Below are 26,929 nucleotides of genomic sequence, written 5' to 3' on the forward strand. Positions count from 1 at the left end.
CGTGTTCTCGGGGAGGCGGAGACAAGATGGCCGCCTAGAGCGCTTGGAGGACCTAAGAGGCGGTGGCCGGGGCCACGCCCCGGGCGGGAAGGCCGCTCTGTGCGCGTCCGCTCTATGATGCTTGCGCGCGTCCCCCGCGCGCCGCGCTGCGGGCGGGGCGGGTCTCCGGGATTCCAAGGGCTCGGTTACGGAAGAAGCGCAGCGCCGGCTGGGGAGGGGGCTGGATGCGCGCGCACCCGGGGGGAGGCCGCTGCTGCCCGGAGCAGGAGGAGGGCGCTGGCGGCGACTCCGCCATAGAGCAGGGGGGCCAGGGCAGCGCGCTCGCCCCGTCCCCGGTGAGCGGCGTGCGCAGGGAAGGCGCTCGGGGCGGCGGCCGTGGCCGGGGGCGGTGGAAGCAGGCGGGCCGGGGCGGCGGCGTCTGTGGCCGTGGCCGGGGCCGGGGCCGTGGCCGGGGACGGGGCCGGGGCCGGGGGCGGGGCCGCGGCCGTCCCCCGAGTGGCGGCAGCGGCCTTGGCGGCGACGGCGGCAGCGGCGGCGGCAGCAGCGGTGGCGGCGGCGCCCTCCGGCGTGAGCTAGTCCCTTTCCCGTCGGGGAGCGCGGGGCTGGGGCCCAGGGGATCCCGGGCCCCGGAGAGCGGGAAGAGAATGGACTGCCCGGCCCTCCCCCCCGGATGGAAGAAGGAGGAAGTGATCCGAAAATCTGGGCTCAGTGCCGGCAAGAGCGATGTCTACTACTTCAGGTACCGCCCTGGGGGCGGGGAGGGGGCAGCAGGGTCAGGCCGGGGTCAAGGGTCAAGAGCTGACCGGGGCAGAGGATGTCTAGATGAGAGCTGGGGCCCGAGGGAAGTGGCAAAGACAGGCTGGCCTGGTGGTAGAGGGTGCTTGAGCCCTTGGATGAGAGTTGATCTCAGTGCAGTGACAGGCACAGTGTCTGGTGAGAGCCCAGAGGCGGACGTCTTATGTCGAAGGTGTTCGGGACAATAGTTTGTGAAGAAAGTTACTCTGCCAGGGATGATTTGTCCACTGAAGGGTTAAAGAAGGTGTAATTCATCGAAACTGTAAAACCCAGTCACTATTGGCTCCTTTCCCAGCCTGTCCCAGACTCATCATCACAAGAGTGTTTAATCATGCACATGTGGAAAAATTAGCTATCTACGGTAACAGGGTTTCAGTTACTTTGTGGGATCCAGGAAAGTATCATATAAAGTAGCCACTTGGAATGCCTGAAGTTTCTTAGAATTCTTTTGGTGTTGCAGAACTTACACTCTTTGAAAACTGAAACATTGTCGTGAGTCGTTAGACTCCCAGACCAAAATTTGTCTCCCAGGGGACATTTGGCAATATCTAGAGATATTTTTGGTTGTTACACCTTGGAAGGGACTGCTACTGGCATCTAGTGGATAGAGGCCAGAGATGCTGCTAAGTATTTTATAATACACAGGACAGCCCCCTCAACAGAGTTATCTGGCCCCAGTGCTGAGGCTGAGAAACCTTGATCTGAATGATTCAAGGTTTTCAGCTTGATGTGATCTTGCACTCCTGTGGTTATGCTGTCCATGTCATTAGTTTGGATGACCTAGTAATGTCAGGAAAGTGCCTGTGGCTATTGATATTAGCGGAATTTTCTTATCAACAAATTTATTAACTTTTCTTGTAAATCATCTCATAGAAAAAAATATAAATGTTATATTCAGTGGCTTGGAGGCCATGTTTGTAGGTTGACTAAATAATTTTTCAGGGAATATATTTGAGTATTGGAGCCAGTTGTTAGTCATTTAGCAATTGGAATAATGCTGTGAAGGATTTCCATTCTTTTGACTTCAAGTAGGTTAATACATTACCCCTAGGAAAATATATATTTGTGCGTCTGTATACACACAATACAGTGCTTATGAATTGCAAATACTCTTAGATTTAAAGGTTAAAAAATGTATGTTTATAAACATACATACACACAAGAATGATCACTACTGGTAGAGCATGTAAATATGAACATATTCCTGATGGTTGCTCAAATATATGGATAAGTAGTTTCAGTACATTTATTTCACCTCTTCAAGTAAAAAAAATTAAATGAAAGTGGTGTTTCATTAGAACCGTTGTCACTTGATATGAGACTCCTTATCTTGAAATCTTAAATGATAAAACAGAAAACTTATTTTAAACATACAAACATGATTATCTTGTTTTATATTTCCCCATCATCAAATATTAAATTTACTTGAGTAATACTAAGAAAGTTGTTGTGGAACAAATGGTTACTCCTCTCAAGTTCACTTGTTTCATGTAGCGCTATTCACAATTGTTCCTTTTTGCATACTCTTTCATTAACAGCTCCTTCTATTTCTTTCTAAGCAGGTGGTATGCATAACTTTCTTGGAACTGTCTTGATGTCTTGTAGCCAATTATATTTGACAAGAATATCCTGTATCTGGGATTGAACTCCTTGAGGAATAGGAGGCTAGTCTCAGCGGAGCATCTTAAACTTTGAATTTCACTCCCTGTGGTATTTCTCTTGGGATATGGTTTGTTTAGTTTGGGGATGACGTATTTGTTCAAACTAACTTTTGGTTATTGCAAAGCATCTTTTGTTGTTTTCCTTGCAGTAGATGGAACAGTTATTTCAAAAAGGCAGATTGCTGTATTCTGATTTGTGATCACTTAATATTTTTTGAATGTGTTGTAAATTTTTGATGTTTACTTTTTAATGCAAACTCAATACATATTGTATGGTAGAAAAACTGTTAAATCAATTTTAAAAACTTTCCAAGCAAATTCATCTTAAGACAAGTCACATACCAGCATAGTGGTAATTACTATCTGAAATTAAAGTCTTTTTATGAGAGAAAACAACATGATTTGCTTTTTACTTTTTTATCCAAAATGAAAGGACACATTGAACAGATTTGTGCCGCATGTGCTTTTTAGTTCAGGGCTTAAAGGAGTGTTGTCTGTTGTTTATTGACTACCTACAAAGTGTTAGTTACCGTGTAGGATTGTAACACCCATTCTTAATTTCCTTCTGAGCAGTTACTTTCTGAGGCAGGAGGACACATGTAGCATGTACTACTTGTGATACTCTGACTTTGACTTCCCCTTTCGGTAATGAATGGCGGAGGTCACCTAGTCAGTAAAGGTGAACATGTTATTTTTCAATCTGCAGTGTCACTGCTTTGCATATTAGCATCCCCATATACACCCGACCCGTTAAAAACCAGTAGCTCAAAACACCGACATATCTTAATAGGTGGGTTAAGAGTTTACTCTCCTATTGGTAATGTGAACACCTGCATTCAGTTGTTCACAGATTCTAATAACACTAACTCCTGAATTAGCCTGCCTCTGGGGAGATTAATTTAAAGAAATCTGTTAATGTAGAGTGTATCTTATTAATTGGACTAAAGCTCATCAAGAAAGCTTCAGATTTTGGTAGAGTAGTTTTTTGGTGGTTTCCTGAGACTGCCAAGTTCTAATAGAAGGCATGCCTCTGGTTGCCGGTTATTAACAGCAGTGTAATTATGCCTTCTGTCAGGACTACTGACAGTATAGTGGCAGTTCATATATCATCATCCAGAGTTTATTTTTAAAAAGAGTGTGGTTCGATAAAGCGTTGGATTCTTTGGTATAGTTTCTGAAAAGGTTCGTTGCCATCATATTTGAACTCATTATTTGAACTATAATTTTCTAACTGGTTTACTTGACTCCTGTCATTTCTAGTTTTAGGTTTCCTACACTTGCAGATCAATACTTTTGAAATATTATTTCTGCATAGGAGCTTTTAGTAGCTATCTCCTTTTTTATCAAGTCTAAACTTGTTGGATTCTACACTTTAGGTTATAACTAGGTTAAATCTGGAAGTCATGCTAAACTGTTACAGCTGCTGCCATAAAATATCATCTGGTTGGATGTTAGAAACAGAATAGTAAACATTTTTGACAGCTATGATGCATTCGCACCTCATCATTTCTCTGAAAAAAGATACCGTGGAATCAGAGAACAATTAAAATAATCATAGGGAGCCAAGTACTTAATCTGGAAAGAAGAGGACTTAGAGACAGTATTCTTGAGTTCTCTAAAGTCATGAGTGTTATGATAAAAGCAAGAGTCTACAGGGAAGGCCGTAGAGCACAGGAGTTACGAGGTCTGGAGTTGATATTCTAGTTCAGCACTTTCCAGTGGTGCAGCCTTGAGCAAAGCATGTCACTTATACTTTCCAAAGCTGTGATTTGTTTCTCTGTTTGATTGTACCTGAGTACGATTGTACCTGTACCTCATAGTATTATAAAGGATTCGATTCTAGAATGCTAAAATCCGTACAAAGATTTCTTAAAGCTTTAGATATGTTTAAGGACTAATTAAGGAAAACAATTCATTAAATAACTCACGTTGTATGGGGTGGACTTATATAAATAGGTTTTAAAAAAATGTATAGTAAAAAACATCCCGTTTGATAAAAGGCTGCTATGATACTTTTAGGGCATGAGTTCTGAGTCACTGAGGATGTCAAGATTCAACCAGCACCTCCCTCCCCCTTCCTTTTTGTCTTAAAAAAATAAACTCTTTCATGTAGTCTTCGTTGGAAAAAACCAGCTGAATAAACCAGATGAGAGATCCACTGTCACAGTTATTAAATATTAAAATCTCTGACTTTCAATAAACTGCCCTTCACATAATATATTTTTTTTCTGGTCATCTCTGCGTAGTTAAATCTGGTGTCCCCTGTGTTGCTCTCATGTTCATTTTCATAGAATCTGTGACTTTCTCATGGACTTGTCTCCTTTCTCTAGGCACAATGCTGAACACACAGATGTTAAATAAGTGTTTACCAATTGATATAACACTTAAAATTTTGTAAAACAAGTCTTAAATGATCTCTTAGCTGTTGTTTTATATTATGTGCGATAGTGTGCTGAGATGGAATCGGTTGAGATAGTTTATAAAGTCCAAACACTTTCAAGTTTCTAATTTTTATCATTAATGTTGAGGGTATTATAGAAGGATAGAAAGCTTTTTTCTTTTTTAAAATTAGAGATATAGTGAAAATGGTAGATAAAGGACATATAGTAAGAAATCAACATTTGAATTTCATTGACTTATATAATACAGTATAGAGTCTGTGTGCCTTAATTTTGTGAGTACTCTGTGTCACAGCTGTCATAATTTTGGCAGTGATTATTCTTTTGCTAAATGCTTTATCTGTTTTATTTTTTCAGATCTTTATGACCCTATGAAACATGTTTAGTTATGTCCATTTTTCATATAAGGAGTTAGGATAGGGAAGTTAAGTAATAGGCTCGAGATTGTACTGGTAAGTACAGAGTTAGAATCCTGATGCAGGTGGTTTAACCTCAGAACACTTAATCACCCTGCTCTGTATCAAGTAGAGATCCCTAGTGTATTCGCAAATATTGCAACATCTCATGCCTAATCTTCTTTACTGAGTTTGGGATGCTACTGAAATAATGTAATTATTTACTATTATACTTATCTTGAAGTTGACAAAGGGTAAATTTTAAATCCTATCCAGCTGTGAAGCCTTGTACCAAAAGATGGTCTTTTAGCTCTATGTAATATTGGAGGGAAAAAATGGAAAAAATTGTGGTAAATTAACATTAATTAAAGCAGTTTTATTCTGGGTAATAGAAGTGATCATTTTGTTCAGAAATGTTTTTCTCCTCCCCCCTTTTCATATATGTCTTAACCTAGGTTGACCCTATTAGCTCTCAGATATTCACACAGGCAACACATTCCCTAAGAAGCAAGCTATAATAGGTCTTCATTTTAAAAGCTTTCACTTAAATTAGAAGACAGCAAATTGCAACTTGCAGGCAATATGTAGCTTATTGAGATAATTTTATGTGGTTCCTGCAAAAAGTTCATATGCTTCTTTCAGAGTTGAGATAAAGTAGAAATGTGCACTACAGACCAATTAAATAAAAATCTCTTTAGTTGGAGAAAGGAAAGAAATGCAATATTTATTAAGCGCTGCTGCATAAATGAAAGTTGGACTTGCTTTTTAGTTTTTTTCTTAATATTGCCTGATAGAAGCCTGAGTCCGTAAATAAAAGAGGTATAGGTGTGGTGGAAATTGTGCCCTCATATTTCTCCCTCATCTGTATTATCACATCTTTTTGTGATATGCTAGAGTAATTTTTGTTAGGGTACGACATTACCACCTGTCCTACATATGATTTTTAGAATCTGACATGCAAAGTCTCACCTGCCAGAACACCCACAATACCTGCAGTAGAGGAAATACATAGCTCAGAAGGAACTGATACACATTCTAAAAATAATCTCCAACAGAAATTGATAGATGATATTTTCAAATTGCTTTAAAAATTTCATTTGTGGGATATAGTCATAATTTGGTTTTAATTCATGGAACAGAAACAGATGATTTGCAAAGGAGGTGATACTTTTTTTTTTTTTTTGGAATTTATAGGGAGTAATTGAAATTCATGACCTTTTATCCCGTGTTTGAGATCTTGTCAGACTTGCATGATGAATTAGAAATAAATCATCAGTTCTTATTTTGTGGATTTTCCGTTTGGCTAGGAATATTAATACCCTTTGCAACTCTTTTTTTTTTTTTTTTTTTTTAATTGTTGTTTGCCGTTTCCACTAAGAAGTGACTAGGCACATTGTGAAATGTTGTTTTACTTAATTTCATCAGAACTTTGAAAAACTAAAACTTCCCCAAGATCGGAAAATAAAAAAGTATGGAGTAGATTAAAATTTGAATAATATCTGTGCATCTTAAGATTTTGCCTTGTCTTATGATATAAATTCAGATTCATTTGGGAACTTGATATGACTGTAAATAATAGTAAAAGTAATTTTAATTTTACTATTTAGTAATTTACAATTAGGTTCTAAAATTGAGCACTTAGCATTTGTCAGGAACAATTGTGAGTGATTTATAAATGTGAGGAAGAACATCATCCTCTTAAAGATTTTTTGAACAATGTATCTTGGTATTCTTTTCCTTGTTCTTTTTATACATAGATTAAAGCAAGGGCGAATGTTCTTAAAATTCTTTTAACATGTATGTAGTGACATATACGTCTCTTTGAAAAGGCCTGTCCTGGAGGCCCATAGCCTCTTCTATTAAAAAAAAGTTTTTAAAAATATATTTTTCTGGGGTATATTTATCTATATATATGTTTTTTATTATGGAGAAGTTCAAATATATGCAAAGGAAAAGATAAATAGGAAAGTGTAATGAATCCCCCATGTGCTTGTCAACCAGTTTTAACAATTAACAACTGGCCAATCTTGTTTCATCAATATTCTCTCCTATTATATTTTGAAATAATTCCCAGACATGTTTACTTTTTCACATTTCCACAGCAGTGTCCAGTTCCCAATTTAACCAAAGTAACCATTTTTTTTCCTTTTACCTTTTTCAGAAAGTTAGTGCCTTAAGGCAGTGGGATGAGATAGGTAGAATTCTACATTCGTTTTTTATTTTTTAGTAAATCATCTTGACTTTTTCTTTAGCTGTGATATAAAGATAGTAGAATTTGCTACCAGTGATAACACTGTATGTAATTTTTGTTACATAAATGCTAGTTTATGAAATGAGGATGATTGGCGCAATTTGAAGTATACTTAAGGTCTTTTATACTGTTTAAAACTTTGTGATGATTTTCTAAACATTTAAGTTGAGGGAGAAGGTGGAATGCTGTCACATTTTATTAGCCATATTGTAAATAAATTTTTTTCCTATCAATACTTTAAAAATAATTCTCTACTCCCATCTTCACTTTTAAAGAAATTCTTTAATGCTCAAATTTACTTGCCTCAACTCTTCAGATTTTTAAAAAGAACTTGCCAATTTTCAGGAGAAAATTCAGCTTGCGTACTTCAATATTTATAGTTTAAACATATATTATAGAAAATTTCAAACATATTTACAAAAGTAAATGGAATAAAAAAACAAACTACCAAGTACGCAGTTCCACAATTGCCAATCTTATTTCATTCATACCCTGATCCACTACCCCTGACTCAGTCTTCATTATTTTGAAGAAAATCTGACATATCATTTCATTCATAAATAACTACTTCAGTATGTTATTGGTGAACATAAGATTTAAACTCGTGGAAGTTTTATAATGATACCAGACTTAGTATTTCAAAACTAGAATATAAGAGATGCCAACAGGCAGTTCATTATTATTTCTTGATACAGTAATTACTGTATGGTTCAGAAGAAGGAAATATTCCTATTACTTTGTTCCGTTAGGTCTTTATGAAAGAGGTACAAGGTGGATTAGTATTTCTGGTCTTTTCGGGTTTGAAGTTGAGGGCATGCATTATGGACGGGGTAAAATACATTCTTTGCAGAGGGTTGAAGAGTGAAACCAGTCAGCCTGTTCAAAATAGAGTGAATAAACCAGTATGGCTGGAGCAAAGGTCACTGGGTAAGAGGAGTGGAAAGGAGGGTTGAAAGGTTAAGAGAAGGCTAGATGAAAAAAAGATCTCAAATGCAGGGTTAAAATATTCTGCTCCCTTTTGCTAATGAGTTAAAGTCCATTGAAAGCTTTTAAACTGTTCTTGGAAGAACAATCTGGATAATTTAGAATGCAAAGAGACTAGCATTTAGAAAATCAGCCTATCATGGTGATTTTCACCTAAGGTCATAAAAATGATTCAGGCAGTGACAATGGAAATGGAAAAGAAGGATGGATGGATTCAAAGGTAGTTATGAAGGAACTAGATTTAGTAACTGATGAGAGATGGGAAATATAAGTAAGATAAAAGTAGATAAAATACCAAGAACAAACTGTAGAGGAAAGCTGAGGATGGTTCATTTTAAGAAAGGTCTACATTTAAGAGTGGGAGGAAAAGAGCTAAAGAAGGGGTCATGGAGAGCTGACTTTTAGATGGAGTTTTCTGTGTGTATGTCATGTAGTTTTGAAGCAGTGGTATGTATTCCTTGAATTAATTGATTTGGCAGTTTTCTGATTGTATGTTTTGTACCTGAGAAGGGTTTCCAGACTTGATTCCACGGTGTGTTTGGCAGCTTCCCCCTACCAACAAGCAAATCTCAGACATTGACAAGGTGTCCAAGAATTCAACTCAATTCTGACATCGTATACTGGAGATAGAATCAGATTCCATCTGTTAAGTGCTCCGTCCCACAAGACTGCCCTCCACTTCAGGTGCCAGTCAGATGCTAGTCACAAGCCCAAGTTGTTACCTGTGCTTCTGACCTATTGGCTGCAAATTGGATGTTCCAGCAACTCCCTTCAAGACTCGATGTCTTTTGCAACTCCAGGTTGTTATGGGTACTTCTGACTTACTATAAATCAGAGGTTCCCACATTCCCCTCCTTGAGGTCTATTAATTTGCTGGAATGGCTCACAGAACTCAGAAAAATTCATTTACTCACTAGATCACTGATTTATTAACAAAGAATATTAAAGGATACAAATCAGCCTGATGAAGAGGATACGTAGGGTGAGGTCCCGAACGGAGCTTCTGTCCTCCTGGAGCTGGGCGCACGTGGAAGTGTTCTGTTTTTCTAACGTGAGAATTCTCCAAAAAGGGCTGAGGATCTGTCTTTTTGGATTTTTATGCTCATTACATAGTCATGATTGGCTAGGTCATTGGTCATGGGCAGTCGATTCACCCTCAAGCCCCTCTCCCCTCCCAGAAATCAGGGGGTGGGACTGAAAGTCCCTGGTCTCTGAGCACACTGTTGGCTCCTGTTGGCAACCAGCCACTACCCTTGAGTGGGGTTCAGAAGTCACCTTATTAACATAACAAGGGACACCATTGTTGCTCATCACTTAGGAAATTCCAAAGGGTTTGGGAGCTGTGAGCCAGGAGAGGATGAAGACCATATAATATATATGAAATATGTAAGCAATATCACAGTACCTAAGTCCTGGATTGACGGTAAATTTAATTTTAGTCTCAGCTAAATTTTGATTTCTGGAGAGAATTGTTATTTAAAGTTAGAGAAGTCATTCTTCTAATGCTTACTCTTATAAATAATAGGTAAGCTCTAACATTTAATGAGAGTAGAAAAAAAAATAAAAGTTGCTATTTCTTTATTCTCAGTTTTTTCCAGTGCTGTAGCTTATAGAATTTTCACTGTGGAGATTTTTATTATTCCCCACAAAGTACTTCCTGATATTGTTGGAGAGTGGTACACCCCTGAGCATGCTAACCATCTGCCATCCACCATGCTACTGGCCACTCATAGGCCAGTTCGTCTTACTCTGCTCTGATTACTGCCACCTCCACAGTTCATCCTATTACAAACTGGTTTGAAGATATACTTGTGTTTGCACAGACTTCTGGTCTTCTCATAATGGTTTGACTAAATATCATGATTATCCATGTTACTCAAGTAACATGAAAAAATGTTCTCTATTAGGAGTGTTTTCAGAGTGCAGTGTCAGAAGCAAACAACAGGACTTCAGAAGAGTTGATTTGTGTGTCATAGACTGGCAGGACATGTTACAGTTATCTAGCTCAGGTAATGATTGCAGACAACTTTATAGAGTGACAAAATGTGAATACCATTAAATTAAGGTGACTGTAATTTAGGTATTTCTGGTATCTCAATTAAATTCTTTTAGATTGGAAAGCCAGATGCCAAATAAAATTTCTTTCTGATAATCTATAGTTACAAACCTATGAAGAGATAGGTTTAAGAAGTTCTTTAAACAGTTTAATCAAAATGAAAGTAAGCAAAGACATAGTTCAGGTGATGAAATGTTCTTAATGAACTGGAAAAAAATAACTCATGTTTTTGATTTTTCATTTAATTATTACTTTCTTTAGGGTACTTGGTAGAAGTTAAAGGTGAGATCACAAGTTGGTTCAGGACTGGCATGTCTGGGGAGCAGTTGGTAGGAAATTTTTTTGTGGTTGAAAGTGAAATTTTAGTATTTCATTACTGGGGTTAGAGTAGTCACTCCGAGCACAGAAAACTGAAAATGACTAATATCCTTTACTAGTCTATTGAAGTTAAAAAAAAATTTTACTTAAGTTACAATTTGATACTTTTAATCACATTAAGTCCTGGTATGTCTGAGACTGGGACCTACAGCAGCCATCTTTAGAGTGCAGACAGATGATAATTTTGTCACTCTGGGTAAGACCAGAGCTTAAATGACATACCATCTTTTTGTTCATCATCTAGCATTTACTTCCTCAGCCACTTCTAGCATTATTTTGCCACTGTGCAGATGGCCTCTATGCGATGGGCAGATTTTCTGCTTAACCATTTCCTTGGGCCTTATCCTACTGTGTGCTTGCATTCATCTCCTGCAGAAGAAGGTCTCTGGTCTTAAAATCCAATGGGGCAGCCAGGTTGACTTTCCTTAAAGCACCAAGCACAAGCTATAGCATTTACAGTGAAGAAAGTGTCTTGTACCACTGTTCTGAAGGCAGCAGTGTGTACGCCCAGTACCTGTAGCTATCCGGTGTAGGTGCTTCATAGAATTACATTATCTTCATGACAGAAGGCAGTGATTTGGTATGAATAAGATCTGAGTGGCCACTAGTTGATATTCCAACTTTCTTTTAATATGCTAATAGTTAAAACTTGATTTCTACCATCTTCCTTCATTTCTAATTTAGTTTATCAGTAGAGTATGCCAGGCCTTTCTTAGAGTAAACGCTTCCTATTTAATTTTTAAAATCACTAAACATTGGAACTACTTTAAGCCATACTGAATTGCTAATGTAGTTAATAAATTGTGCCATCAGTTTTCATGAGTATGGCCTTTTAATTGGGTTCTTAAGTATTTAGATTTCTTTAATTTGGGGGAGGGGTATCTAAAACCAGTTGATCTCTAGTGAGTTTTGTTCTTTAGAGGAATGTTACAGTGAGGCTCCAGTATGTTTTCAGCTGCAGTAGATAACTGGTATTTCATCTGATACGTAAGGAACTATTGCAGGGTTGATTTGTGAAATAAGTCAGTTGATTCTTTCAAAAATGAAACTAATTGTCTCTAAGCTGTTTCCTAATAATAGTGCTTATCTTTTCGGTAAAAGTTGCTACCTTGATATTTTCATCTTTTGGAACATTAGTTTGTCAAAACAAAGTCCGCTCTGGAACTCAGATTTTTATTGCACTAATGAGGTCGTATTAGAGAGATAGCTGATTGAAAATTGTCATTTTATTTTGTGGAGAGTTTTTTTTTTTTTTTTTTTTTTACTTTTGAGGTATACCAAATAGTTTGTCAGAATCTTTTTTACTAGTAACTGGAATATGTAATTATAAAGACCATATGGCGATTTTAGTTAATTAAAATTAACTATAATTATATAATAGAGAAATCTTTGCCAATTTTTCAAATAAATTTGGGTCTTCCAGTAAGATTTCATGTCTTATATAGCATAATAGATTAATCATGAAAATATTTTCTAGTTCAATTTTTGAAATTCCACGCAACATAACTTTTCAGTAAGCATAGACTTTACATTCTGTTGTATCTGCAAATGAAAACATATTCTTTACTATTCAACCAATGAAAGTTTTTTGCTTTCAGAAAGTTACTTCATTCAGTGATAACATATAAATCGTGTTTGAGGGTTTTAAAAAGTGTTATTGTAATTTTTGGTTGTTTGACTCATCAAGAGATTATATAGGAATTGTGATGAAGTAGAATTTCAGGGTAGTAGAATTATTTCGAACTAGGATTGGAGAATCACAGACACCTTCATGGAAGAGGTGACATTTTAGCTGGGCTTGGAGGATTAAGTCTTATGACAGGCAGGATTGCTAGTGCTCATCCTTCAGAAAGACATGGCTGGAAGTTAGAGGTACATGGCATATTTAGAGACTTTGAGTTTGGAATGCAGGGTACCAAGGCTAGTGGGAAAAAGTCTAGGAAAAAATATTGGAACACATAGAAGATTTTTGATGTGTCGCTAAGGAAGTGAAGCTGTTTTGTCAGCATTGAGGAGTCCGAACATTTAGAACTTGGTACTGGATGTGCAGCTGGGGCATGGGGCCCTTGAAGCATTGTGGTGGGGCCTTCTAATTTGAGAAGTAGATGCTAGGTGGACAGTGGTGCTGCAGCAGAAGGCAATACAAGGTCAGGTTTGAGGGTAGAAGTTTGTGGTAGGCAGAGATGATTCGTTTTGGACAACAGTTTTGAGGATGACGTGCTATTTTATTTTATGATACTGAGCATATTTGGAAATCTGGGTTAGAATGAGAATTAGAGTTTGTTTATACATAACCTTATGTTCTTTCCTCTGCTGTGTTCTCGTTGTCTACTTTGTTCTAATCTGTCATGTTCTGGTACTGGTTATCTTCATCTGTAGGCTGAATTCTGTACTTTGAATTGTGTTTCAGGAATACTTATGTCATGTGATTATGGATAAAGAATGTTGATAAGATCTTCGGTTGTCTTGAAGTTGGTGGTGGCAGAATACCAGAGTTTCTGACAAAGAGGGGTGTGTTGGTTTGGACTTGACCCAAAGAGAAGTTTTGCTGTTCCAGGGGAATATTTTATTGCTTAAAGTTTTCCAGCCTTTTCTTTTGTCTTCTTGAGTTATTTTTCTTTTATCGCAGTCAGTTGGGGCAAGGTTAAGTTCTAAATCTAACATGGTGGCTTCTTTGACAGATATTCTGGAATTCGCACAATTCTCTTCTGGTTGTATATCTCGCTGACTTTAACAGTTTATTCTAGCACATTTGGCTCAGAAAATTTAGATAAGACTTTGGGGCATTCTTCCATAAAAATTTTCTTACAGATCAGTGCCACACAGGAAAAAAAAGTTTTATGAAAGACCAAGTTACCCTTCTGTATAATTCTGGCACTTTTGTAATTTTCCAGCTTTGGCAATATTTCTTACAGGAAGTAAATTATCCTTGATATACTTCTCTAAGGTAGGAGTTTGGCTAACAGAACTCATGTCAGCATCATGTAAACACATTTACGAATGTTTGCCTTAATTTTCTCCTTTTAGTGGTTACATAAGGGAGCATTTAACCATTGTCAAAATTCAAGGTTATTTTTCTATTGTAAATGTTATAAGTTCAAGTTGGTAGCCAAAGATGTATGGATTTTGCATGTGTGTAACAAGGGTGTTGACTTCAGAAGAATTTGTTTACTGATTACTGCTGACATTGTACACATGTAATACTTACAGAAAAAACAGCATTTCAGAAGTCAGTTAGGAAAAAAAGTTTATAAGATTGAAGACATTTGCAGTATGCATGTTATGCTGTGCATGTGGCTTGTGTTGATATTCTGTCAGTGGTTGCTGAATGAATGACTGCTGGCCAGTGGAATAATCTGTAATAACATCTGCTATGTGCTCCAGGGATGTACCTAGTGGACTGTTACATTCGATGACACATTATCTCTTTTTAGTGAAGTTACAAAGTTCCTTTAAACATTAACGTTTCTTTGAAAAAATAAACATGTAAAATTGTGATATAACATTTGGGACCAGGAAGGAAGGCATGAAGAGTCTAGGGTATGTAAGGTCTAGGGTAAATATTACTGTCTTTTGTACAATTAACATTATCTTTCTTCTAGTCCAAGTGGTAAAAAGTTCAGAAGCAAACCTCAGTTGGCAAGGTACCTGGGAAATACTGTTGACCTCAGCAGTTTTGACTTCAGAACTGGAAAGATGATGCCTAGTAAATTACAGAAGAACAAACAGAGACTGCGGAATGATCCTCTCAATCAGAATAAGGTTGGTTAATTTACTTACAGTGTATGTAAGCTGTTTCAAAAACTGCTCCACAAGTATCTTACATTTTAAATATGTCATTGGAATTTTAGTGGTCTGAATGTCTTAGTTTCCTTTTTTCCTTTTCTCCCCCTGATAAGCACTTGACTTACATATCTGATTAATTTTCTTGTAGTTGGCAGTACTTATAGAGGGAGAGCGTAAGTAAATTGCATATGGTTGAAAACAACATTTCAATATCTCTCTAGGCCAACGTACATCACACTTTAGGTCCATTGGGACTATTTACAAAAGATTTATTTGTTGATGTTAATTGTCTCCTTTTTTTTCCTCTTTAAAATAGTTTCTGTTAGCCAAAAAGAGGCAAAATTTTAATGAATGTTCTTACCACAAAGTGTATACTTACCTATTAATTTTCTGGATTAGGATTTGAGAAAGGGCAGTTTTTATTTTGACTTTTGATGATGTTGAAGATAATGACTTTTAAGAGTAATATCCTTATCCAAGTACTATGATTGGGATTTTTCCATTATTGAGCTGCTTAGTTGATGGTATATATTGTACAGGAATTTAAACAAATAGCATTTGAATTATAATGCTAAATTAATCATATTATAGCACCCAATATCTTTACAAAGAAAGCTTTTTTCCCCCCTCCAGGAGTAACTCATCTTATATAATCTTTTTTCCCCCCCAAATTTTCTTCCTCTGAAATTCGGAGACATATCTGTATGTGTGTTGGCACCACTATTGTTCTCAATCTGATTGTGTGAAATGGTCAAGGGAAATGTAAGGGCTTTTCTTTCTGCAGCTCTGACGGATACAGCCCTGCATGCCCCTTGAGGGTGAGCATTTGTTTCAGGAGCACTGAGGCAGTGTAGTAGAGTGGGAGGGGCTTCGGATTCCCGCAGGTATGGTTTGATGCCCTGGCTCTGCCAGTTATTAGCTCACCCAGTCATGGGCAATTGTCTTAACCTCCGATGGCCTCAGATTTCTCATTTATAAAATTAAGCTAATAACATCTTTTCCTTAGCAGTGTGAGGAATAAACAGGAATTTATATGAAAACATTTAGCCAAGTATTTGCCCCACGTTAGTTCCTTTCCTTTCTCCGTTGCACCTTCCTGAGCACTCAGCCATCTTGGTGAACACTGTTGCCTTGTGGCCAGTGGAGGAAGCTTTCTGATCCAAGATGTTTTCCTCATCATCTTTTTACTTTTCCTGGAGGGTATGGGATCTCTGCTTCCTATCTCTTTATTCAGAATTCAGTTTCCTAGTTTGTTTACAATAGTTTGATTTCAAAAATTGTTACAGACGTTAGAATACATTGTTTCCTCATATGTTGCATTGGTTACTTTGCATTGATTTCCATAGGGACGTTGGCAGGTACCTTGTTTGGAGAGGCAGAATGGAAAGGGAAGGCTGACATTGCCTCTGTAATGCTTTAATTACGGTGTTCCTTTGGGTCGATAGTCATAAAGGTGTTCAGAAGGATGTGAGAGAGTGACAGGAGTAGAGGGAGCTCAAGTTAGCAAAAGTGAGGACCTCGAATGTGTATAGGCAAAACTATGTGATTTCAGCTTAAGAAAACTTTTTTTCTAGGTTTATTCTGCTTCTTAAATGAACAGAAAAAATTAAGATTTATTTTCCTAAAACTATGTTTTTAAAACTCTAACCACAGTGCTGGGTATCTGTCGAAGGGCCTCAAATATTTATGAAATGAATGGAATGCTTTCAGACTATCTTATTGTGACCAGAATCACAGTTAAGCTACACTAAGTGTAATATGAAGATATTCTCCCTGATAGTTATGATTCACTAAAAACCAAAAACTAATTCGTCTCTTTAGTTTGTGTGCACCTTTACGCTCTAGCTGCGCTGGACTGCTCGCTCGTCATCCTGCACCATGGCATGTGCTTTCAAGAGTCTGCTTGCTCATGTGCTGTTTCCTCTGCTTGGAATGCGCTTCCCCCCTTCCCCTCCATCTGGTGAACTCCTTCTCATCCAAGGCCCAGCTCCATTGTCTCCATCTCTGTGAAGCCTGCCCTGCGTTCTCCAGGCAGAACCAGTCCCTTCTTCACAATGCCTCCTTGGTGCTTTGCCATTGTATCTGTGGTTGTTTGTCAACTTAAGTAGACTGTAAGCTCCAAGAGGGCAGAGACCATGTCTTTTTTTTTTTGTATATATCATCCAAAGCCTAGCACACGGTAGGTACATAATAAATGTTTGCTTCATGTTTATTTGATTAAATATCCATCTACTTCATTCCAGAAGTTTATAGTGGTCATAAATGTTTATTGAATAAATTAATATACTATACATTATTTTGGAAAAAACCTTTCATTATTGTTTTCTGAAGCTTTCTATCTGAATTGGGGGGGGCATGGTGTTATTTTTGCATCTGTTTTTATTTTAGTTAAGTAGTCAGAAAATAGAGTTTTGTATTTTTTAAAATAAGTTTTCTTTTAGAGTGCACCAACATTAAATATCTCTATAAAGTAGAAAATGTATTTGTGAGTAACTAATAATAACTGTATTATGTCTCTTTAATAATACAGTACAGAAAAATCTGAGAGATTTAAACTAATGAACAAGAATCTAAGGTAGTATTTTCCTATGAGGTTGTAAACCTAGCTGAAATGCATTATTAATTATGTTGTTTTGAGTTTCTTAAGAAAACTTCAAAGACTTAGAAATGTAGTTAACAAAATAAACTTTGAAACAGGCTAAACTGCAGTTTATACTGACTGATTATAAACTGTGATCTTACTATATCTTTCATATCAAAGGTGTGTTTACTAGGTGAGTAATACATTCAGGTATAGTTGGAAAGATATCTTCTGCAGATCTTTGCAAAGTGGCTTTTAATTAGTTTAGGATGGCTGGGGACAGTGGAGTGGGAATTATCTTTTGATTAATATTTACTAAGGTTTTTGAAGTACCTATTCTGGCTTGTCTCAGTCTCAGTCTTAACCTTACTCTGAAAATCTTCCATTCTTGATTTTACTGTTCCTTATTAATTTTCTTGCCACTGCCATAATTATATTTCCAGTCAGTTCGTCCATCTCTCCAGTTGATTAAGTAGAGTTGACATGTCAAGTAGATTCCTTAAGATATTCCATTAGGTTAATGGAAGAAGGCAAGAGAAAGATTAGGAAATCATCAATATCGAGTTGATATTGGAAGTCACGAGTGGCTATCTCAGAGCTCAGTGAAAGGGAGAAGTTTTAGAGCCACACTCTCCCATAGTAGTTTCTATGATTAGAGAAACATCGTAGCTACCAGCCACATATGCCTGTTGAATACCTGAAATGTGGCTGGTGTGACCGAATAACCGAATTTTTAGTTTAAAGTTTAAATAGCCACCTATTTCTAGTGGTTACCATATTGGACAGCGTGGTTCTAGAGTTATGACTCATGTAAGTAGGACAAGAAAACCTTTGCTTTGAAAGCCAAACACCATTTAAGCATTTATGCAGGTTTGGGTCTTTCAAAGAGGCTCTATTTCAAGGTGTCAGAGATCTGATTCTCAACATTTTAAGAAGCAGGTTAGTTTCTTTAAAAATTTAGTTAGAGAACACTCTAGGATTAGATAAAGAAGAGTATAGTGATTCTCAGTGTCAGATATGTTTAAGGAACTTAAGTAGCTAGGTTTTGTTGCTAGAAATTCCTTTTAATGTTTCAGATGTGTAAACAAACTGAATTCTTTGTGTTTCTAGCTCTTAACAACACTGAAATGTTCATCAGTTAAAGCTACAAAACTAATAAAATTGAAGTTCCCTAACATTAATGTGACATGTGATGTATTCTACAAATTGTGCACAATATGAATATGGTATGCAACAAGTTACTTTTTACCTCGGCTTGTCAGTGCTTCTAATACCTTGGAAAGACTCAGTTCTTTGATCACAATTTTTTTATTCACACAAATTTGATACATTTGGAAATAAAGAGCATCATATTCTCTTGAGTGGGATTAAATAAGTCTGTCATTCATTTCTCATGAGTTAACCTTGGTTTATGGTAATAGGCTATTGCGATTATAAACACAGCCTTGGATTCTGTATAACTGTCTTAGGTACTCAACCAAATGATCTAGCAGGTGCTTGTTTTAATTATCTTCAACAAAATAATAAAAATAAATTCTTTCAGAGAGTTAATATGAGAACAATATCTGTGCAGTCTGAGAAACAAGTGAGCTGATAGGGGAATCAGTTTGGGTATTGCTTATAGAATTGGTGCGGTATAGAGAATGGATTGGGAAAAGGTGAAATTGGCTGTAGAGAAAGCAGTTTAGGCTGTTGAAATCTAGAGAAGTAATGATGGCTTGAATTAATGCTGCAGCAGGAGGTAGGGCAAGGTATGAGACTCTATCAATAGAATTAGTAATCTAAGTACCTGATGAATGTATAGGAGGAATTGTCGATGCCTGCTACAATTCTGGCTTGAGTCATTTGGGGCATAGGTAGATAGGGAGTAGGGGGAGAATAGCAAGTTTAGAAGTGGTGTGAGGAAGATTGAGTTAAAATAGTTTTGTTTCTTGGACTTCTGAAAGGTTCTTGTGGCCTCCCAGGTCACACTTTGAAGATTCTGGTCGTAGTGGCATGCCATAATGTATTGAAATCACCCAAAATAGGGGCAAACGGAAGAAAAGTATCGTCACCCTGTAGGCAAGGAATAAATGGATAAATTAGTCTGATGGAGAATAAAAAGGGACTTTCAGAAAGATAGGGGAATCAAGAGAACATGGAGTTATAAAAGCCTAGGAAAGATGATTATTGTTTAATGTCATGGAGAGATCAAGGAAGATAAAGAATGTGTAGTATTCATTGCATTTCCAAATTAGACAGCATCTGGTGACCTTTACGTACCAGCTTTGAAGGATGGAAGGACCAGAAGGCATTTAGAATGCCAGAGAGTTTCTTGGAAATGAGAAGTTAGAGGCAAGATGTAGCCTTTTAAAAGTTTAAAGTTTTTAATTTATTATTATTTTATTAGGTAATTCGTACGTATTCGTACATATTCAATGAAAAATGTTCCCCTCCATCTTCAGTCTCTCCGGCCCAGTCCTCCGACTTGTTAATCAGGTTTTTTATGTCATTCTAGGGTTTTTATGCATTTACAAACACATAACACAATGGGCATTTCTTACTCCTTTTCTATAACAATGGTTAGATTACTCATGAAGCTTGAATGAGATGAGGAGAGAGGACAATATTCCAAAGAGAATGCACGATCCTTTATTTCCTTTGAAGGTTGACGGGCCAGCTCGGAAGGAACTAAACCTAACCGAGTCCATGTTTCAGGCAGCCCTTCAGGAATCTTTGAACTTCATGCGGTATTTTCTGTTGTGTGTTTGTCTAGGGAGAGTGTCTTCATCAAATTCTCAAAGGAAAAATGTAGCTGAAAAGTTAATAAATAGTGTTTTAAAAGCAGGAAAGGGAGCAAGACTGTAGCAGAAGATGTGAGGGACCAGCTCACTTGCCATAGCTCAAATTAGGCCTTTGTTTAACTGATTAGAAATTTTTCAGTTATGGAAGTGGCACCTTAGCGGGCTGATGCTGATGTCTTTCTCTCTCAAGAACCCCGTGGTCAATTACCATCACAAAAGAGACCTGTGGTAGGGTTATTCTGGTTACTTGCTAGCTCCTGGTTGAGCATATTGTGGTAAGAACTGCCCCTTTGCTTCTACTTTTCTAGAATCTTTCCATCCAAACTGAAAACAGACTTTGTTCCTTCCACCAGCATTTCTGGCCTATAGAGAAAGTAACTAAAATCTTTCCCAAAGATGCTGGTGCTCTTTTCATCAGGGCATTAAACCCTTGCTGGAAAGAGTGTCTGCTGGTCTCTCTCTGTTGCCTATTGTGGGGGTGTGGAAGGGGAGTGAGTAGGTCACAGGTGATAAATCTAGCATCTCTAGGCCTTGAGGTCCTTACAACAGGTTACTGGCATCTCCCTTAAGTGTGGGCGGGCCACTGTTGAGTACAGGTTTCTATCAATTTGAAATGAAATTGACAAAAATGGAAGCAAGGAGCAAGCAGCTCTTATAAGTAGTCTACCGGGGAATCATGATAGCCTAGACACACGTGATGGAGAGAAGTGGATAGATTCTAGTCCTGTTTTGAATATAGAATTGACAGTATTAGCTAATGAATTGGGTGTGGCAGATGACAGAAGATTCAAGTGTGAGTGAACCCTTAGTGTTTAGATTGAGTGACTAGATCGATTGGTTGCCATTTATCTAGATCTCCTTAAGAAATGATTTATGTGGCTGGAGAAAATCAACTTTGAAGATGCAAAGTTTGAAGTGCTTGTTAAACATCCAAATGGAGATGTCATGTATGCAGTTGGTGTACTAATTGAGAGGTCTGAGCTGGGAATTCATTAGCACATAGTGTTCCAAATAATGGAACTAGAGGAGATTACCCAGATACAGGAAAGGACCCAGAACCAAGTGCTGAGGAAATCCAATAATTAGAATTTGGTTAGGAGGAGTCAGCAACGTGGATTGTGAAAGAATGGCTAGACGAGATGTGGAGGAGGAGAATGTTTCAAAAAGGAGTGGTCGGTTACAATGATTGCTGCTGAAAGTTTGAATGGGGAAGACAAATGCCCATGGAATTTGGGAACATGAATTAATAACCTTGATAACAATAGTTCCAGTGAGAACAGAATCCAGATTGGATTGGATTGAAAGTGAATGACAGAAATTGGTCAGCGTGGACAATTCTTTCAATAAATTTTCTTGGGTAAGGAGAATCACTAGTTAGCAGGTGAAAGAGGTACTCATTTGGTTAATCTCCCATTTTAAAGACCTTGGAAAGGTTAAGAATAGGGTGTATAGCACGAGTGGAAAAACCACACTTAAGGGAGATGAGAAGCCGATAAAGTCAAGCTCACTTGCAATGTAATGATGGTGATGTCCCATGGATCTATACTGGGTGTGGAGGGATGTGAAAGTAGTTCAGGAACAGTGACAAGATAGGCCAGTCAATGGGTTGGAGGTATTCATGGGGTCAAACAATGCAGAGGGCCATGCTAAGTGAGCTGTCAAGAGAGTAAGAAGAAATTGGAGAGTGGGGTGCTTGATTTATTGGAGATGGTGTAGTTAGGGAGGATAAGGCTTGTTACTAGGTTGAGAAGCCTGTGACTAATGTTAGGTGGGTGAGGTTGGGTAGTGTAGGTCAAAGAACTCAGGGTGTTTTGTGTGTTTTTAATGTGGGTATTGAAGCCTCTAAGAATGAGGACAAGAGTTGGGATAGAGAGGAAGATATGAAACAGAAACTACAGTCTTCAGCGAATGAAAGAGAAAGCAGGGAGGAGGGGTGGAGAGTAGTATAGTGAGATCCTAAAAGCTTTAAAGAAACAAAAATGGAGAAATGATGTGAGAAAAGTGAGGGGAAAGGAGGAAACCTACATACCACTTCCTGGCCCTTAGATATGTAGCAGAGAGAGAAAGAGGAAAAGCCTTCATTTGAGAGAACTTCAGGGGAGATAGTGTCTTTGAGAGACAACCAAATTTTAATAAGTCCAGGGACTGAAGAGAATGTTTAGAGAAAATATCGAGGATCTAGGAAAGCCTGCTGATCAGCCATTCAAGAGTGTACACGTCACATTTAGTAAGAATATTTTAGGCAACTTGTGTTACATGTGTTCTGAGTCATGTTGTAAAATACATTTCTGCTTTTAGTTGAGGTAAAAAAAGTTTTGAGAGCCATTGTATTGTGGGGTGGATGTACAGAATATTATGGGATGAGTGGTGGGTGGAAATGTATAATCTGAGAGACGTGACTATTTGGTTATTACCAAAATAGGGATTTGAGCTGTGATAGGATTGATTTTGATAATTGCTAGAGTAGAGTACACAGTTAAAATATGGTCCTGACTTTTTAGAAAAGAGACATGTGTGCCTCTGCTGGATTACTGTTATAAACACATTTATAAGACCTTTCTTAGGCAACTAGGACCTGCCTGGAACCCTGAGCCTCCAAAGAACTGGCTTTTTTTCTGGCCTTAATTCTCAGTCTCCTTCATGAGTGATCTGTTACTCAGCAGAGTATGGGCTCCTTAAACTCTTTTGCTTACCTTCCTAAGGGAGAATAGTGTACCGTTTGAAGGAAGCTTAATTCTCATTAAAGTTTATTAGTGTCCAAGGTTGATTAGCTCTGTTTATCTACAAGTTAATATTATTCTTACCAATTAAACTTTCTGTGCAACTCAACCAAGAGATTACCTGTCCCATCTCTATAATTTACCCATGGACATCTTATTAACTGACCTTATACTTTGCACTTTGCCCCAAGGGTTTAATCTCCACGGTAGTCTCTGTCTAGAACCACTGTGCTAAATTTTACATTATTTTCCTTTCTAACTGTAAAAATACAGATGAAAAGTTGCTATGGCAAGTTAGTTACAGGGAGATGATCTAAGTTTTCAGATTTATAATTGAAGAACGTTTTTCCTGAACCTTCCTGCCAATATATATGGTTTATTTTGATGTCTTAATCGCATGTTGGCAGTCTGCTCAGTTCTAGATTCTTTGTACGCTTTATTTGCCATTATTTCGTGATATAACAGCACTATGATTGACAGTGAATTTGCCAAAAACACAGTCTGTAGACTGAGGGTGATATTCCCATGGAATGCTTGTGTAGGGCTGGCTGTGTGACTCAGAGGAAGACACTGGCAATGTATCTATAAGCATAACTTCATGTTAAATAGTAATAGAACAAGTTTAGGGATTATTTCTCTTTTATAATCTTGAGGCAAAATACATATGACTACGCTTAATTTTGAGATGGCTATTGTAGAGTACACTGAATTACAATATTTTCCACTTACGTAGCACCTGTAAGTTTAAGGCAGAAAATGAGACTATACAAGGCTGAGGGCTGCATAACACAAGACCTAACATGTAAGAGACATTTTACGTATCATTTATTTCACAGAATTTTTTTTAGCACATTCTATGTGCTCAGACATTCTAGATTCAGGGAATACAGTAAAGGAAGATTCTGTGTTCGTGGAGCTTATATTCTAGTGGAATGACAGACTAATACACACTTTAAATATTAAATGCTACACAGTGAATTAGATAAGAATGATTGAGGTTGACTGGGTAGCTGTTTTAGGTTGAGCGATCAGGAAAGTCTTTGGGTGATTTTTAGTCTGAGATCCGAATGCCAAGGAGTCAGCTATACAAAGACCAGAGGGAAAAGTATTCTATGCAGAGGGAATTGCCAGTGCAAAATCCCTACGGCAGGATACATTTAGCATATGAGGGCAGAAAGTAGGCCACAGTGGCTGGAATTCAGTAACTAGAAAGGAGTAAGTAAGATCAAGGAAGCAGACAAACTGAGTCACAGCTTGGCAAGCCAGCATGAGGAGGAGTATGGAATGTTACCTGGGGACTTTATGCAGGGAGCGATATGATTACTTTGGCTGGTATTGTAGAGGGGGCAGAAGTGGAAGTTGGGGGCCAGTTAGGCTATTATATTTATTCAAGCAAGGATGATGGTGGCTTGGACAGTAAAGGAAGGAAGGGTAAGATGTAGCAAAGGACAATGGAACTACTAAGTAGTCTTTTGTCCAAAGAACATCTAATTCTTTCATAAGCAGAAATATTCTTAATAAATAAAAGATGTTTATCTTTAATAAAGACAACAAATTATCAGCTAACAGCACTATTTTTTTTTTCCTTTTGATTAATTTGAGCAAGGTATTTAGATATCAATTGGCTAAAGATTGCTAGGAAATAAAAAGTGGACAGACTTTTAGCCGTGTTAGCAAATAGGCTTGCCGACGAGAATAGTTTGGTAGTTTTATCATATTATATGTTAGTGCTTCAAATGTGTCCCAAGTGTGACAGACCTTTTGAGAGGGCATGGGCTTGGCTTTTGTGCTACTAATAAAAGTAGATTTGGAGACATAGTTGCTGATGGTATAGCTTTGTCAAGATGTATTTTGGATGTCCAGGTTTCTGTTGATGATTAAAGACTGTTTCACGCAGTTTTATAGTCCTGAAGAGTCACCTGACTTTGTAGACTCTAGTTCAGCAGAAGAGTTAAGCCCTATAGAAACAGTTTGTGTGACTATTCCCACAATTCTCCTAAGGATGTATAATTAGCTAGTGCCAACCCAGGTGTAAAAGAGATAATGAATCCTAGACAGTAGATGCCTTGGTTCAAATCAAGCTGCTCTAGGTGTCTGGTTGAAACTCAGTGTCCTTTGTCTTCACTCCTTTAATGACCTCATGTTCACTAAAGCTCCAAGAAGTTATTTTTTGAGCAGAACTCTTCAAAACTTATTTTCAATGAAGAATTCTACTTTTACTTCTTCAATTAACTACAACTCCTTTTTTAATGAGCTCAAATTGTAATCCACTCATTCTCTTTTTAAAAATAAGATTCATTGATTTCATTAAAAAATATATTTTGGGGGGATATTACATAAGTTGATTTCCTGTACAAAATCATAGTCCCCAGATAAATATTTTTTTACTTTTTGCAAAAACCTATGAAGATTGTACAACCTTGTGAATATACTAAAAACCACTTAATTGTGCACTTTAAAATAGCGAATTTTATGGCGTTTGAATTCAGTTTCAAACAATCAAAAAAAAAAATACCTGAAGGATTATAAAGCACTTTATTGACTTTTGATTTTGTGGAAAGACATTAGCTGTTGGCTACTATACGTATTCTGGAGCAAATCTGAAATTACTTTTTGAGAGTAACTCTGATGTGACCTAAAAATACCACTCAGGCTCCCTTTGTGTGAACCAGGAGAGAATTTTCCTTCTGGGCAAGCATAATAGGTTAAGTTTCTAAATTTCAATAGCATGTTCAATAACGTGTTAATGCCGATAATAGAAATAGCTGCAATTTATTCAGAATTTATGTGCTAACATGACTATAAACTATAAACCTACTTTGTTAATGGTTGTCTTTCCCCTACCCCCAGAATGTAAGCTCTGAGGCAGGGATTTGGGTGTTTTGTAAATGACTATACCCAGCATGCAGTCAGTGCCTGATAGATAGTAGGCACTCAATATTGGTACAATGGCTGACTGAATAAAAGCTGCATTAGCAGCAGCAGCATGATGTGTGCATTATCCTGTTTGATCTTTCTAGGAATCTCATGTATAGTTATTGTTTTTATCCTCATTTACAGATGAGGAAAATGACCTTAGAAAAATAAAGTCTTTGTTTCTCAAGTTGGGGCATGAAAATCTCTTGGGTATGTGGTATATGCTAAGCCATGGAATTAAAATGATACTTGAAAGTGTTCTATTTGAACATTTCAGGTTAAGTAGAGCAACATATTTTTACATTGAAACAACATGGCTAATTTTTAAAATGCTTAATTTACATGAATTTTCAAGATCAAATGAATCCTCTAGTTTCTTGTCATAGAATTTGTACAATTCTAAACTGTCATACAGTAGCTTGATTTCAAAGCCAGGCTGAGAAAAGTGGTATTTAGAATATATAGTTTAAGGCCCCACTGTTCAAACTATACTATGTGAAGACTTTACTTGGTATACACCACACGGAGGGGTTTAAAGTTGTTTCTGTATCTTCCATCTATATATTCTTTCCTTCAAGTGATCCGACACTGTACCTAAGATAGAGGTACAGGTTCTTCCCCTGCCCCAGTTCCTTTTTCACAGCTGTCTTCCATTTTATAGAAGAGCAAACTTCTTACTTGTCTGCAATATTATCATGCTATAAAATGTTTGACCTCCAATAAAGGGACAATTTAAATATTGGTGTGGATACGGACAAGATGAATGACTTGGTAACAGTCAAGTCTTTCTGCTAGTATAATTCTGCTGGCAACAAAAATTTACAGAGGAGTTAACGTAAATGTCGATTATTAAAACTTAAGGTGCACTATGTGATATTTTGACATGTAAGTCAAAAGTTCAAAGAATTGAGTGACAGAGTAAGTCATTCTATTTACTCACTTATGTGAACAAAGTTTTGTGGTGTTGCATCTATAATAACTGAAGAATAGGAATAGAATTGATAACTAAATCTTCACCCATTCTAGGAATTAGTAATTCTCATTCAAGGCCATGAAGTTATTTTTAAATAAAATTTTTTTTCATTAATATACTTATCTAATTTTTATCTCTTATGTTTAATAATTATTTGTTAAAATGTATAATTTACCATTTTGGGTCTGTTATGCACTAATAGTTGTAATAAACCAGAAGAAATTTACTTTTTTGTCACTGAGAACTTTATG

General features: G+C 37.4%; 1 protein-coding gene across 1 annotated transcript; it reads left to right on the forward strand.

Moving 5' to 3' along the window:
* Nucleotides 1–25,345, forward strand: MBD2 (methyl-CpG binding domain protein 2). Its single transcript, XM_023531050.1, is given in 4 exon segments — nt 1–739; nt 14,522–14,681; nt 16,551–16,562; nt 16,564–25,345. Coding segments are annotated over 4 exon segments (933 nt in total). The 5' UTR covers nt 1–224; the 3' UTR covers nt 16,810–25,345.
* Nucleotides 25,346–26,929: the final 1,584 nt, after the last annotated feature.

Source organism: Pteropus vampyrus, unplaced genomic scaffold (assembly GCF_000151845.1).
Source record: "Pteropus vampyrus isolate Shadow unplaced genomic scaffold, Pvam_2.0 Scaffold3, whole genome shotgun sequence".
In the NCBI taxonomy this organism is placed as follows: domain Eukaryota; kingdom Metazoa; phylum Chordata; class Mammalia; order Chiroptera; family Pteropodidae; genus Pteropus; species Pteropus vampyrus.